Below are 17,156 nucleotides of genomic sequence, written 5' to 3'. Positions count from 1 at the left end.
AAAAAAAAATTCCCACCCCTTTTTTTTTTTTTTTAAAAAAAAAAAATTTTAAAAGGGGGAAAAAAAAAAAAAATTTTTTTTGTAAAATGGGGGAAATTTTCCCCAAAAAAAAAATTTTTTTTTAAAAAAAAAAGGGGGGTTTTTTTTTTTTTCCCCCAAACAGGTTTTTTTTTTTAAATTTTTTGGGGGGGGGAAAAAATTCCCCTTGGGGCTTTTAAAGAAGGGGGGAAATTAAAAATTTTTCTTTGCAAGGGGTTTTTTTTTTTGGGGGCTGGGGAACCGGGTTTTTTTTTAAAAAAAATTTTTTTAAAAAAGGTTTTTGAAGGGTTTTTTTTTTTTTTTCCCCCCCCAAAAAAAATAACCTTTTTAAAAATTTTTTAAAAAAAAATTTTGGGGAAAAAAAATTTTAAAACCCCAAAAAAAAAATTTTTTTTAAATTTCCCAAAAAAATAATTGGGTAAATTTTTTAAAAAATTTTAAAAAAAAATAAATTTTCCCCAAAAATTTTTTTAAAAAAAAAAGATAATAAAAAACCCCCAAAAAAAAACCCAAAAAAAAAAAAAAAAAATTTTTTAAAAAAAAAAAAAAAAAAAACCCCCCCCTTTTTTGAAAATTTTTCCCCCGGGGGGGGGAAAAAAAACCCTTTTCCCTTTTTTAAAAAAATTTTTTAAAAATTTTTTTTTTTTTTTTTTTTTTTTAAAAAAATTTTAAAAAGGAAAAAAAATTGGGGGTTTTTTAAAAAAATTTTAAATTTAAAATTTTTTAAAGGGCCCCCTTTAAATTGACCCAAATTAAATTTTTTTTTTAAATTTTTAATTTTGGGGAAAAAATTTTTTAAAAATTTTAAAACCCCCGGGGGGTTTTTTTTAAAAAATTTTTTGGGAAATTTTTTTAAAAGGGGGTTTTTAACTTTTTTTAAAATTTTTTTTGGGGCCCCCCTTTTTTTTTTGGTTAAAAAGGGGGGGAAAAAAAAAATTTTTTTTTAAAAAAAAAAAACCCAATTTTTAAATTTTTAAAATTTTTCCCCGTATTTTTTTTCCCCAAATTTTTTTTGGGGGGGGTTTTTTTTGGGGGTTTTTTGGTTTTTTTTAAAAAAAAAAAAAAAATTTTTTTAAAAAATTTTTTAAAAAATTTTTTTTTTTAAAAAAAAAATTTAAAAAAATTTTTTTTTTTAAAAAATTAAATTTTTGGGAAAACCCTTTTAAAAATTTGGGGGGGGGGGGGGGTTTTTAATTTAAAAAAAACCCCGGAAAACCCCCCAAAAAAAAAAAGAAAAAAAAAAAAAAAGGTTTTTTTCCAAAAACCCAAAAAATTTTTAAAAAAATTTTTTAAATTTAAAGAAATTTTTTTTTTTTTTTTTTGGGGGAAAAATTTTGGGGAAAAAAAAATTTTTTTTTTAAAAAATTTTTTTTTTAAAAAAGGGGGGGGTTTTTTTTTTTGGGGGGGAAAAAAAGGAAAAAATTTAAAAAAAAAAAATTTTAAAAACCCTTTTAAAAGGGGGGGGTTTTTTTTTGGCCAAAAAACCCCCCCCTTTTTTTTTTTTTAAAAAATTTAAATTTTTTTAAAAAAGGGTTTTAAATTTTTTTTTTTAATTTAAATTTGGGAAAAAAATTTTTTTCCCCGTTTAAAAAAAAAGGCAAAATTTTCCTTTTAAAATTTTTTTAAAAAAGGGGGAAAAATTTTTTTTTTGAAAAGGGGGAAAAAAATTTTTTTTTTGGGGGGGGGTTTTTTTTCCCCCCTTAAAAAAAAACCCTTTTTTTTAAAATTTTTTAAATTTTTTTTAAAATTTTTTAAAAAAAAAGGGAGGGGGTTTTTTAAAATTTTTCCCCAAAAAAAACCCCAAACCCCCCCTTTTTTTTTTTTTTGGGCCCTTTTAAAAACTTTTTAAAAAAGGGCCTTTTTCCAAAAAAAAATCCCAAAAAAAAAAAAATTTTTTTAAAATTTTTAAAAAAATTTTAAAAAAAAAACCCCCGGGAAATTTTTTTTTAAAAAGGGGTTTTTTAGGAAAATTTAAAAAAAATTTTTAAAATTTCCTTTTTTTTTTTAAAAATTAAAAAATTTTTTTTTTTTTGGGGGGGGGTTTTTTTTATTCAAAAAAAAGGGGGGAAAAAAAAAAAACCCCCCTTTTTTCCCCTTTGGGGGAAAAAAAAAAAAAAAAATTTTTTTAAAAACCCTTAAATTTTTCCCCGGGGGTTTAAAAAAACCCAACCCCAAATCCTTTTTTAAAAAAATTTTTGGGGGCCAAAAAGGGGAATTTTGTTTTTTCCCCCCAAAAAAAAAAGGGGGGTTTTTTTTTAAATTTTTTGGGTTTTTAAAAAAAAAGGGAAACCCGATTTCTAAACATAACGTAGCTGTGGTGAGAAGAATTGATTCAATATGAATGTGGTGAGAAGAATTGATTCAATGTGAATGTTGAGTTCAGGTCTAATTCACCTTCCTCTTTGTTCAGCGTGTCACAGACTTGGCTCGTGGAATGTGGTCATGTCTGAAGAGATCCACTCGAGCTCTATGTTATTTTGAAAAGGGGGTTGGTTTTGTATTGATGTCCCAATCAAGAATACATACACATGCGCAGGTCAGTGAAGCCTACTTTGGTCAAAAGATGATTATTAAACATTATTAAACATAAGATGTTATAATAAGATGCCATTTTTCATTTTGGAATTAAACTCTACAACAAATATTTACGAAGTACTCTGTGAAAATTTAAAAATTATTTGCCGTTTATATGTAAAAAACTAGGTATATACAAGTTAACGTGAAAGTTTCTGAAAATCAAGGGATATAATAAAGTCAGAGCAGCAATCAACACTGAATCAATTGACGTTAATTTTTAACCAGTCACGTACCCGCCACTCGTTGGTTGTTTTCTAAATATCCAGTTACATCCTTTTAAATATAATTAACCGTTACCGAAACGTATTTTATTCGACTAACGACTCTTATCCCTCAAAGGGTAAAACAACGTCTCTGTTATTCTTCAATACTGTGCAGTATCAATAGATATAAATAAAATCAGATCAGCCTTTTTCACCACCCAGTATAATCTATGTGTGTCTATACAGTATATTGAATCAACCCTTACCACCATAGCTATCCCATGTGTAGAACATTTGGTTGGTCCACAGTGCTGAGTTTGTAGTATATGGGTGTCTCATGTCGAAACGACGCATAAAGTTCGTATTGAGCTCCTTCGTTACCAACTTGTTTTGGATCTCTTCAGACGGATTCTCTCAAAAGTCGAGTTTACGACAGCGCCAGATTTAAGGAGATGCAAGTAAGCGGAAGGATGCCTCAGTTGATCCACCGTACTTTGAAATTGTATTTAAAACATCATAGAGCATGCAATTGTGCCCCGATGAGACAATTATGAATACCTCTTCACCTACATTATGATGGATAACTGCTGCGTAACCAGACTGAGCTTCTTTGTAGACACCTAGGTCTCTGATGTAGAAACGATGCAAAGAGATCGTTTAAACATCTCCGTCTTCGACTGTTTATAGATCTGAAATAGTGTTGAAATTGTATTGTAAAATATACGACTGAAGAAAATTTTTAGGTTATTATCACATTTTAAAATCATTTATCGAAGTTTCTGCCGTTCGTCATGAAGCATTCTATGAGAATATACATGGGAGCCCGATCAATTTTTTGAACGGGGCCCGCCAAAGCTATCTACGGCCCTGTAATATTACAGAAATATAAGCGCTATAATTAAAAATTTTCTGACCACTAAATTCATTTGACAAACGTCTCACCCTCTGTACCTCAATGTTTTCCTTCAAAATATTTTTTCCTGCAGAAACATTATTATAAAGATGTTATGCTAAAAGGGGAACTGCGTGTACACGTACTGTTCTCTTAAAAGTGCTAATCTAAAAGTCATCTAGGTGAAATTGGAGGCTATCCATTAGGGCACATAAAACATATCTAGAACCATGTTTTTCTGGAAATTAAAGCAGTTTAGGTTGATAAAATATCTATTTAAAGCAATATTACCTGAGAGAAAAGATCGGTTTAATTCTTCCAGCACATAAAAAAGTGGTTCAGATATGTATACTTGTGTTGGATTAATTATATGGATCACTCACCTTTAATGGAAACAGGACACCCTGGTTCAAAGGCGACAGTATTAAGGTAGATATTTCATAAGTTATCTTGTTTGTGAAACCCACTGAGATCGAGTGTACAAAACCCCCCAGGTAAATAACTGGATGGGTTCACCTGGGATTATCTAGAGCTATCTGCGGGTCTTGGTGAAAACAGGTATGTGATTGTCATCTCGAAATGTCAAACTAAAGATGCATTATTCGTTGACGTTTTGCATAACACTGATGGGATGATAATTTTCAAGGTTGGTGTATTCACATATTTAGAAACTCCTTCACCTTGAAACCTTATAATATAACGATCGTTATAATTACGTATATTTTTTTTCACTGGACTTGATTTACTCAGAAACAATGCGAAATTAATTTTTAAACATTCATTTACTAGATTCAATGTACACTAAAAGTTTGTATTTATCCGCTATTTGGAAACCTGGTGTTCCGAAAATGAGTAAGAATAAATGTTGCATGAAATTGCTTGAAAACTTTATAAAAAGTTTAATTATGCTGTCACGTACTACAAATACAAATTTAATATTTTATAAGTTCAATTCCACATTTTCGTCAAAAGCGATAAAATACCGCCATAGTGATAACAAATTTAATAATTTATACGTGTGGCGGGTTTGTATTTATCACTATTATACATTTATCCAGTATTCCATTTATTAGTTATGAAATTAACATCATTGGCTGAGCTTTAGCGAAGCTTATCGTCATCACTCGTGGGTCTGGAAAAATTTAACTTGTGCCTGTTTATTATCTGTCCACGCTGTATCTAGAAAATGAAATTATCTAGAAACTACAAACTGTACATGAAGCTTACTTTCTATATGAGGAAAGAGTTCATATGTAGATTCTAAATTTTGTACGAAACTTCATTTTTACCAGAATGAGTCCTATGAAACGTCATTTTTGTATCAACTTTTTTTGTTTGGTTGCCTGTCTGTCTATTTGCTTGCAGATAAAAAAAAAACACATTACAAATCTTAGAAGAGTGTACTTTGGTCTTTTATTACGGTTTCGAACCAGAGAAGAAAATGAATAAATACAGTGTAAGTTACATAACTATAAATAATGAATATTTAGTTGTTTTAGTTTTTTTTAATAAAAAGAATAAATTAAGTTCTTTTAGAATATGAACCATTTTAAGTTTATTTGTTTATTTCTGTAAATAAAAATAAGATTTAAGAATCAAATATTAAACTTTAATGAGCGCTTATAACAAATTTATACTGAAGAAAATTACAGCCTGTTAGAAATTCATACATGTATTTTTAATTAAAGATTAAATTGTAATAAAGAAATTTGTCGTCGTACATGGATTAAAACTTTATTTAGCAGAATACCAACTCCATGTATTCTTGTATTGAATGAAAAAAATGTAACAAAAACCGATTTGTCATGTATCCTAATACCAGAGCATACAGTCTATTATAAATATTTACTTATTTATGCAATGTTAAAAGAAAAGTATAAATATTCAAAGAGTACACATTTAGCATGAAAAACTCAGAAACGTTTTGATACAAACTAATTATAATTAAAATGAGACGATTGAACTGCTACGATAAAATATAAGGCCATTGTTGTGTTTGAAGTTCAACATTGTCCTTTGGAGGCACAATTTATCGTCATTTTACTACAGCCAGTTGTTATATGTACAGTAAAACAAAACATGACACTCATGCTAAAAATATGCAGTAGGGCTGGCTGGGGGACGCAATGGTTAATTACCTCTACATGACGTCATACACGGAACTAACCACTTTCCTCGGCTAATAAAGCACACCCTTGTATTCCTTCGCCAGGTTAGAGTTCTATACGTGGAATTTGATGTTGTACTCACCTTCAAATATAAAATGGCAGCCTAGCATCCTGAATATTCACAAAAATTAGATAATGAACCGAACCGATTCCTCACGCCTCTAATAGCTTGAATACACTTATATATAAAGTAGCCTATTTAATAAAAAAAAATTATAATGACCAGTTTCAGATAGAACAAAAAATAAAGACAATGATGAGAACAAATTAAACTACGTATTATTGCACGATTAAGAAGTACATTTGTCTTCTTTTGTAGCACGGTGAAAAAAGATGCGAGTTATAATTGGTTATAAAAATGTTCACAGTAGCACAAAAAAGCAATGTGCGTTGGAATTGACTCAGTAATCAATGCTCACACGTCAATCCAAATTCCACTACTTGTGATGTGTTTAATTCGGAAAGCCAGCTTTTAATAGCCTACTTGTAACAATATTTAAAGAATTATAAATTGATTGTATAAAACTGAATGGGCGGCATATAATAATTAACAAACTAGGAATGAAAAAACGTTGGATGAAATTATTAGGAGTACATAGTGAGGAAAATACTACAATAATAAACAAATGTAGTAACAATGAAAGGCAATATTAAAGTAAATAAACAGATGATTTAAAATTGACTATTAGAAAGCATAGAATAAATGTTGAATTTTAGAAAATACGTAGAATGAAATTGAAACATACTAGTTAAAATTATATGATGTAATAAACTTTTGCAATAATTGTGTAATATCCATTAACAGTTATATTGGAATTTAGTTCAAAGTAGTATGGGTGTTATTTGTATCACAGAACCACTATGGCACTGATCTGGCGCTTCATAACATAAAACATGGAATTCTTTTTTTATAATAATAGCTCTCAATCCAGTAAAATGTGTTTATAAACAAACAAAATATCCATGGATGAAAGCTCGGGAGTACAACGGTCAGGACCTTCAGATCTAGAGCAAAAACGTACGTTGAATGCATCTCCCGCTTCACTACCAACCACCAGAATGATGTGCCAATATTGATTTTCGTTAGTCTCTCGCCTTTTATGGTGAGGATAGTACGTACGTTATGTGTAGTACCCTTGCATTGTGCAGTCAATAATTTTTGATACTCAACACAGCTATGAACGTCAGGTACATGAAGTAAAGTATGTTTTCTTGTATCGGGTAAGTGTTTCAAAGTTTTTTTGAATTTACAACAGAAAAAATCGTACGTCAAAAAATCAAACATGTACCTGATCGAGGTTGCAATTTCTTGTGACTTCATTCTATCTCCAAACCTTTTGCAATCCAAAAACCGTGTCGTAGGATAAATCACTGAAATCTGTGATAGACACCGATCGAAACAAGGAGTACTAGTGAGCAAGCAATCAATCTTTTCTCTTCTCTTATATTTTTTTTCTTCCTTTACTGATGTAGGATAAATCATTGTCGTATCACTTTCGACCTTCCTGGATCTTTTCAGGTAGATGCCAATCATAGATTTCATTGATAGATCCTACGACAAAGCTTTCAGATTGTAGAAAGCATGGAGATGAAGTGAAGGCAAAAGACATCGCAACCTCGATCTGGTAAAGGTTTGACTTTTTGACGTACGACCTTTTTGGTTGTCAATTTTCTTATCTTTGATATTTCCGACACCAGGTATTGATTTTTGCTTCACCCAATATGTTGTATTTTAAACCTGAAGAAGAGGTCAAATTCCGATCCATGAAACTTAGTGTTCTATCCTTGTGAAACATAATTATAGCAAATGTCAAATATTCTGTTTCCCTTTCAAACAGAAAGTTGAAACTTATAATAATGCTTGATGCTTCTGCGTTGCTGAATTATTGTCACTAGTTTTAACAAAGCACTGGTTACTTTCACCTAATTCTACTGCAAGATCGGAGACTCATCTTAATCGGTTTAGTGGTGATCTGGACAAATCCGCGAGGCCGATCTTAACACTTTAGAGAGCAGAAACAGAATAGTCAGAATTTATATTAATATATTTAAAAGATTTTCTTAGATCTTTTTTATTATTCTTATATAAAGACGTACATCAAAGAAATTTGCAGAAATGAAATTGCACGTAAGAATCAAATGTAAATCCGGTGTTCCAAATTACATGATTGACTAATCCTTGTATTTGGCGTGTATTTAAATTCAGATGAAATATTATTATTAAATTATTTTCATGGGATTTACGTGTAATCAATATCTCTAACACGATAGGGGTGGAACATTTTTTTCAACAAAACTCTTATATTATAAACATTATGCCACTCTTTTTTCTGGGTTCACAAATAACGGAGTTGTGAATTTCTTTAAAGTTTAAACGGACGTCATAATTGGGTAGCAAGTTTGACAAAAAACTTAGCGCAGATATTTACTAGATCAATATTTTTGTAACAAGTTTCAATTCGTTTAGTCTTTTTTGGGACAGTTATCTTTTCCACAAGCCACGTTACATCGCATAAATGTGCTATATATAACATCCTAGTAGAACAAGCATTTTGAACAAGAGGCCGTTATGGGCTCTGGGAAGTTAGATGTATCGGTTTCCACAGTAAATACGAGACACGACATCGACGTAGTTGAATTTATTGCCGATAGATCGCAGAGGCATTCACATTTGCTGCATATTTTGTTCTCAATATTCTAGTCTATGTTTTTCTTGTTCTTCGTTGCTGAAAATCATCTGGGAAAACAGCTTTCTTTCGTTTGTAAACAGTCAAGATGGCGTCTCGCGGCCGGAATGATGTGTTCGTAAATTCGGATGATTTTGTGGCGTACGTAGTATGTTATTATGGATAGGTGTTCTAGTAGCAGACTCCATATAGTTTTTAACTCATGACATGAGTTGACTGCTCCCATGTGAAGTGTAAAAAAACACTTGAAGGATGAAGTGTACTGTATTTTTTCTGAGAAGTTCTTTATAAAGTCAGAATAATGAGCAAAAATGCCTTTGAGTTCGATGCAATAATTGAAGATCATGAGGAGGAGTCTGGTTAATAAGAGGCTGAAGACGATCTGGATCAGGTCGAATTTAATATTATTGGTAACTAGATATCCAAGTAGATTAATCTTATCTTGTGCAAATTTGCATTTGCCATGTTCATTGATAAATTGTACTTGTTATGTGCATCAAAAACTCTTTTCAAGTTTTAGCATGCTCAGTTTTGTTTTTCGCTCCAGTAGTCATTATATTTTATATAATCCATGCTATACATATTTTAATGTTAAAATCCAGAGTTCACTTTCACAATATAAAATTTGTACGCTGTGTACAGATATGAACAATTGGTTAAAATGCTCTTTATTACATTTTTGATTTTGAGAAAAGGTTAATTCTTAATATATGCTATCGTACAATTTCTCTTAATGCTATTTAAAACAATGTTGCGTGTATACATCTATCGTTTGTTAGGTTAAACGTATTCATTGTAAAGTGAAAAAATACATACCAATATATAGACTAATTGCTTTACCTTTTTTCTGATTAAATTTTTGTTGGTGAACCTGAAAAACCAACACAGCTGTTGCATTTTCTAAGCGGGGGAGAGAAAGATTCCGTCTAGACAGAAGAATAAGAACAAACAAGAGAAGTGAAGTGGAAGTGGATTAGTGGAAGGAAATCGAAATGTAATGATTTTTAAGCCTTGACATGATTATATAGTTGCTTCTCCTTTTTTAGTATTAACCTTGCTTAATTGGAAGAGATTCTTTGAATCGTATTAATATTTTTATAAAACTAGTTCTCTTCAACAACAAACTTCGTTCACCACGGCAACCCTCACAATTAGAAAATCGTTAAGAACTTTAGTGTTTGTGCATTGCATTTCGAAGTTATCGTATGTTAATGGAAAACTGGTTTTGCAGATAACACATGCAGCAATTCCATGTTGGAAAAGTAAGTAGCCATCCTGAAATGATTTATTAGTTTTAAAGTTAGATGTTGTTTGATATTTCTAACCTTAAATTATATCTAATAGGCTAAGGCTCTTGGATATAGGCTGTTGGTTAGGTTAATTCATAACCCACACATTATTGGGTCTAAAGCACTGATAATGGTAATTATCATATTAACCGCCGGGGCGGAAAAATACGAGTTTTGCGTTCTTAACTTATTGGAATCGTCCTATATAAAAAAAAGTATAAGGTTTGATGGGGTGGAAATGAGAAATAACGAAGTTCTAGAAAATAAAAAATTAAATAACTTTCCAGTAATATCTCCATGTTCTACATCCACGTCTAGCGTCACGTGACCTTTTGTGGCCAATGATTGAACCTCGTGATGACGTCATCGGTTGCGCCGCCATCTTTGCAAACGTAAATGAGAAATTACAGAAATGAGCAGAATTTTGATCAAAATTAATAATGTTTTTCTTAATTTCGAGAAAAAAATTAATTACGAGTGCCTCCGGCCATCAGCGCGGGCTTCGGCAGCACCTTCGGTGCTGCCCCGCGCTGATGTCAATAAAAGAAAAACATCCCTCGAGATAGTACCTATCAGTAAAATATAAAATTCTAGAGGGGCTGATCAAAAATATAAATTGAAATGTAATGCAAAGGCAATTATGTAAAGTTTAAAAACTAAATAAATCATTAAAAACTCAAATATATAGATGGATATTAACAGAGAACACTTACCATTAGTGTGTTGGTGGATATAGCTAAACAGCAGCAAAAAAAAAGTGGTCTATCACAACGAAACGACACAGTCTCCCGGTTTAAAAACACCACTCGACCGCACGACGAACAAATACACTCATTTTTAAAAATGCCCTGTTCTATTAAAAAAGAGATAATTTCGTTTCGGTTAAAACGTAAGCTCTTTACGTGCCCTACGAAACACTCCGACACACACAATTCACTAGGGTTGGTTGAACTAGTGGATGGTTGATTCATCATTGTAAACTCACTCACTCAATCCGACCTACTGAACACGATATCTTGTGTAGAACTGACCTATGCCCCGGACAACTCAGATAACAGGTATGCTATCAGGCTGCTATCAGTCCCGGCCGCAGATAATATTCAAGTAAACAGATTATCCAGACACAGCACACAAACTGAACATTAAAACATTAGAAACTTTACCACTTATCAATATACCCCCTAAAATCATGTTATTTGTCATTTGCACCCCATAGTACTATATATATTTTTTGTTCAGGAGGGTGAGCAGAATACGTTGGTAACGTCAAATTCGTGATTTGCCGCCCCGGCGTTTAATCTTACTGGTACCCTGATAATTGATAAGTTATGTCCATTACTTTAGTGGGACACTGGTTAAAAGCCTCAAAACTTAAAATTACATTGTTTAGCTTGGTAGAGTAGAGTAGGATAGATTTAAGCGGTCTACACTTTTTATTTGGTTATTTTTATTAAATGATTAATTTGATGTAACAACTTATTAAAAATATGACTTTATAAACTTATAATAATGTTTAATATAGACAAGAAATAATGAGAAGTAACTAGTGTTTGGTAACTGCTTATGTAGGTTTACATTATATAGACCTAGTTTACATAGATATCCTACTAACCTTTGAGCTGGCAAAGACAAATATTATCACGAAAACAGATGAATACGTATGTGTAATTTGTAAATATTAATTTTTTTTATAAATGACGACATATATACAATGGAAGAACATGAAATATAGTATAGTGCTGGTTTATTTTTTAACCTTTAGCTAGCCTACTCTAATTATCTTAAAATACTGAGTCAATTTGTCAAAAGAGAAGACACAAACACACATCGCACGCCGAAAGCATAATATAGATGTTCCGTACTGTACACAAAACAAGAGGAAAGACTGCTTCCCAGTTCTTGTAATTAGGCTATACAATGCTCTTCCGGATGGGTCAAGGAATTAGAGTTCATAAATTTAAGGGGAGAAGACTCCTAGCTTTTAAAGGAGAATCCATTTTACTCCATCAATGAGTTTTTTCAATTGACTAGACCACATTGTTAAATCCGCCACCATCTTGACAGAATTTATAAGTTTTAAAAGTGAACAGTTTTTAAATATTGGTTAAGTTAAGTTAGTTTTGACACAGCTAATCCAGCAGTGCTGGTCAAAGGCAAAGAAGGTATTCAAAGTACTTTGTTCTGTATGGAAAGTTATATCATGATGTAATATGGGTCGGCTATATTTGTTGTACAATATAAAAATAAACAAATTTAATGTTTATTTTACAGAGAAGTTAGTTTTTGTGGATTAGGCTAGTGCATTGTACAGTGTGTTTACTTATTAGTTTTCATAATTTTGTATTTTATGAGTAAATAATTATGCCTGAAAACTTCAGAGACAACTCTAAGGCTGTAAGACTATACATTTGATCTGATTATGGTAAAGTACTAATTTACAAAAAAAAGGTACTAGATTGAATAAAAGGTAAGGATAAATATATACTTTGATCTGTCTATAATATGTATTAAAGATTCATCAAAGATTTGTGATGCTTGTATGCCATTGATAACGCTTGACTCTGAACCTTCTTATCACTTTGTAATATTAACAATAGCCTTCTGACACTTAGTTTTCATGTTTATTATTTTATAAGGAATGCCTGATTGTCATACAACATATGAAATATATTGACACAATAATTGCACAAAATTGCCTGATATCCTAGTATCACGTATTGGCATCAAGCAGTGTGAAACTGCCCATAGATTGCATCCATAGAAAAAACTAAAACTTTCTTTGACACAAATCCTAACCTGGTTCGTTAACTGGCCAATTTCACGTAGGCTTAGCATCATGGGTGTAATAAGGGCATTTAAATAGAGCAGTTTAGTTGTTGGTGTCAGCTGTCAAATGACATCAGCATGGCACATTGTTGACTGTTGGTTATATGTTTTATTGTTTTCAATATTCAAGTTATAGAGAATAGTCTCTAGTGAGTGTAAATAAAAAAGGAATAAATTGCAAGAACTGCAAAAAGTTAAGTTCACACCTTAGTCTAAATGGTAAACGTTTATATAAAATCTGAATATTGTATTTCTGTACTATCCTGTTTACTTTTTTGAGAAATATACATTTACAAGTTTGTATATGTTATTTTATAGAATAATTTTTATAAATTTAAAAATGTGTGTAAGTTAAACATAATGTTATTGTAGTATATAGAGGAAAGTGCATATACAAGTGCTTTCATGTAAATACAATGAATTGACTATATACCTCCTGAGTTGATCAACTAGGTTAGGATTCAGTTAGAAACTAGGTCCTAACTGTTCTTTTTATGGATGGAATCTATGGCCAGTTTCACGTCGCGACGGTCTGTACTTAACAAAGGAGATTCTATATATTTGCGTGTATGTAGTGAAAAATATGTGTTGGACGAGATGTATGCGTTTAAGGGGCAACTATGTTTTTCTACCTAATTCATAAATGTCTTTAAACACAGAAGTTTTTTTCCAAAATCAAAATTATAAATGTATATGTATACAGTTTTTAATTTATACTTGTGTAAAATAACTTTCATTCATTGTATCCAAAAGTATACTTATTTAACTATAAAAAAAACTAAATTATCATTAAAAATTAAAAAAAAAATATATATATTTTTTTCAACTATGCATCAAGGAGCATAATTTCCACTCTGGGATTTTTGGCAAGTCCATAAAAAATGCTGGAGTCAAATGGATTAAAAGTTATGTGAAAAGGTAACCCAGAATGAATAATGAAAAACCGTTCATCATTATCGTTATTAGTATGTTTATTTTAAATTTATGTTCATATGACTGAAATTGTGTAATTTTGTGAAATTTACCCTTTAATGTTGCTGTTTAGGTGTTCTACAAGATATACTCGTGCCTGGACTTCCTATTTACAGAACAGATTCTGGCCTAACTGTGCCGTTATTACTAGTCCAACACAGAAAGGCATTAGCCTAACACGGAAAGGCAATGGCAGCAAACACAAAGAGACTTTGGAAAGTCCGTAAGTATATTATTATTGTACTGACACAACTGTACTAAATTAATTCTCTTTCTTTGTAGTGATTTTTTTTCCTTAAAATATCATTTAAAAACCAAGGAGAAATTAGGCAAGGTATGTAGTATATGATAAGATCCCGTCTTCATATGACGTTATAAATACTTGCTGAAGAACACGTGTGTGCTCTTTACAGATGTAAAAGTACATTAATAACTTAATGAACATTCATGAATTATATACAATTTTTATTTTTATTTCCTTGGACAATTCTAAGAATTGTGATCTTGTTGTGATTCATTTTGTGAAAGAGCAACTTAAGTAACATTTTCACCTCTCATCAGTTTTCAGATACTAATTTCAAGCGTTTCTAATAAGGCTTGCATAAAACAACTTAAACTATTATAAAAGTACAGCTCAACAATAACAACCTACAATGCTAATAATTGGATACTTTGGTATTATCTGGAGGCCACTATTTTTTAATAGTTTTTTTTTACCGAGGACTTACAAAGTTGCTTCTTTTCGGTAGAAAACAAGGACCAATCGTCATAATGACATGCAATTTTCACTGTATGTCAAATAAAGTCTGTTCTTTCTGATATTGTATTTTTTTAGGTCTCCCGTAAGAAAAACTGTTCCAAAATTATTGACCTCTGGATAATACCAAAGTACCCATAAATTTAAACAAAATGGACAACGCACAGTTGCGTTGATACAACACAGCTTTAAATTACTCTTGTTTGAAGCAGTTTTTATTTCTTACATGTACAGACAGTGTGTGGAGAAAGTGTCAACTATTTGTTTCAGTGGCTATAAAGTTTGCTAACGTTATCCAAGAGGTTTTGAGAAGAACTACGGGACAGGACTGGTTAACTGTTGATTGCTGACCAGTAAAATGAAACACTGAAAAATGCACAAGGCAGTCATTCATTTGGACTTTATCAGAGCGTCATGTAGACCTAGGCGATTCTTCTTGGTAGTTTCTTATCAATTATCTCAACCTTTAACAAGGGTCTCTTTGTTAAGTTTGCTATTGACCATGTATGATTTCAAAAGGTAAATTGTCTGAAATTGTGAAATTGAATTGTCTCATTTTACTGGTCAGCAATCAACAGTTAACCAGTCCTGTCCCGTAGTTCTTCTCAAAACCTCTTGGATAACGTTAGCAAACTTTATAGCCACTGAAAACAAATAGTTGACACTTTCTCCACACACTGTCTGGGTAATAGGGTTTCAAGCATTTCTTATCATTATATGTTATAAAAATAGAATGCTACACATAACACAGCTATGGTAGGAAGGGTTGATTCAGTCTGAATGTTGATTTTAGCTCCAGTTCTCAGATGCTGCACTTAAGAGGAAGATGAACTGTAGATAATCTCAACATTCGAATAGAACACTTGAGGATTGGAATCTTTCCTCTTCATCAGGTCTACAAACAATTCCGATCCTTGAAAAGTAGTGATCTACTTAATGTAACATATAACGATGGCAAAAGTAGAAATTTTTGTTATTATGTCTCTCTTGTAATGAAAGTAGGATTAGAAAATTGGTTTAGTACCTTAAAAGCAGGTTTTACTTTGAGCGATTTGATTTGGTTTTATACAATGAGATATTAGAAGTTCTTTAATACCAAATTTTAACTAGGATTTCGTATACCTTCTTTATGAGTTAATCATAAAACTGTATCTAGATTTGTTCACAATGTTGCGTTGTGTTGCAGAGGAATTCAAAGCTCACAGTGCCAACGTGAATTGTCTCGCCTTAGGGCAGAAGTCCGGACGAGTTCTTGTAACAGGAGGAGATGACAAAAAAAGTCAATCTTTGGGCCATTGGCAAAAATAATTGCATCATGGTGAGTGTTTGGTTGTCTTCAATTTAAGTATATTGAAAGATAAACTATTGAATTCATTCCAAAACACACTGTAGAGGTAATTAATGTCTTTAATCTTCTACCCTAATAAAACCATTTACATTTAATATGGAATATTGGAGTGTGTAAAAAATCAGAATTGTTTGTGAAGAGTCGGGTATCAATGTAGTTTAATTGTTTTTCCTGCCTTTACAGTCACTGTGTAATAATTTTGTATTTTTTAAGTTTCCACTAGTTGTTTGTAAACAAATACATTATATCATCGTGTTAGAAACAAGTTCAATGAAGACCTGTAGTTGAATATCTTTCTAAAAATAATCTTTGAGATTTACTGGACTTTAATGAAAGAGGTGACAGTAACAAAGAACAAGTATAATATGTATACGAGTTATACAATTCCAATTCCAAAATTTATTATTTAGTAAAACAATATCTGGAGCTAGAAAATATTCTACTCTGTTGGTATACTTACAGGGCTTAAAAGGTTATGTTCATTTTGATGCGCAATTGGGTTTAAATTAATAGGAAAAGCCAAGGATTATTACTAATGGATAGGTAAATCAGCAGGATTACCTTGAATACTCCCTTCTAGGGTGAAATGATTTGAAAGAAACTATAAACTACAAGGAAACAGGAATTTTCCGGACATTTGCCATCGTTCAATTCAAAGTACAACAAACTTCAAACAAAGTATAAACTACATTAAGTTAAATTTAAAAGAAAACATAATTATTTGGACATTTTTAATTACATTGCAATCTTTTTCAACCAGTAGAGAGCATTCCAGTTGTCTGTCGTCCATTTTGGGTCGCAGAGTCAATGTGGGAAGTAGGGTTGCCAATTCACTTGTTCTACACACTGTGTAACTATTGATATTGTAATAAATATATATGTGTGTATGTACTAGCAGTCACCCGCGGCTTCGCATGCACTTTCGTAGGTTTTGCACCTCTATGAGCACTTCTGGTTTGAGTGAATTATATTTTCGTCGCTAATGTTTAGTTTGCTTTCTTCCCATGATTAAGAAAATATGTTAAAAATTGTGTATTTAAGGTCATTGTAATTTACTTCGATGTCATTATTTTTTGTAATATATTGTGCAGTATAAATATTATTGTTTTTAATGAACTAAATGTAATTACAACATTTAAAGTTGTAAGGAAAAATACATATAATAAAAAGTAAATTTTAGTATAATTTTAAATGAAAGTTGTTCTGAGTTACTGTTTCCAATCAATGTCAATACCGCTTATTATTCTTTTTTTTTATTTTCAAAGATAAAGATTTAAAAACAACAATATTATTCAATTAATACTTTAACTAATGGAAGGCCAGGTATGTTTTATTTGTTGCCACATACTACTTTTTACAAGCGTTTCAGCTTAGTTAATGGAACCAGTTTGCAAATTT

General features: G+C 31.2%; 2 protein-coding genes across 7 annotated transcripts in view; one reads left to right on the top strand and one right to left on the bottom strand.

The window, feature by feature from the left end:
* The window catches only part of LOC124364352 (GTPase-activating protein skywalker), a 372,369-nt gene that overhangs the window by 237,544 nt on the left and 117,669 nt on the right, over positions 1–17,156 (bottom strand). The gene's annotated exons all lie outside the window — the stretch shown is intronic.
* LOC124364351 (katanin p80 WD40 repeat-containing subunit B1-like) overlaps positions 9,515–17,156 on the top strand; it is a 50,633-nt gene continuing 42,991 nt past the window's right edge. Inside the window, 4 exon segments of the mRNA XM_046819741.1 lie at positions 9,515–9,828; positions 13,727–13,876; positions 15,597–15,682; positions 15,684–15,728. Coding sequence (XP_046675697.1) covers positions 13,843–13,876; positions 15,597–15,682; positions 15,684–15,728 — 165 coding nt within the window. The 5' untranslated portion in view covers positions 9,515–9,828; positions 13,727–13,842.

This window comes from Homalodisca vitripennis, chromosome 6, assembly GCF_021130785.1.
Source record: "Homalodisca vitripennis isolate AUS2020 chromosome 6, UT_GWSS_2.1, whole genome shotgun sequence".
Lineage (NCBI taxonomy): Eukaryota > Metazoa > Arthropoda > Insecta > Hemiptera > Cicadellidae > Homalodisca > Homalodisca vitripennis.
The sequence above is the reverse complement of the archived record's forward strand: the minus strand, read 5'-3'. Positions and strand labels throughout refer to the sequence as shown.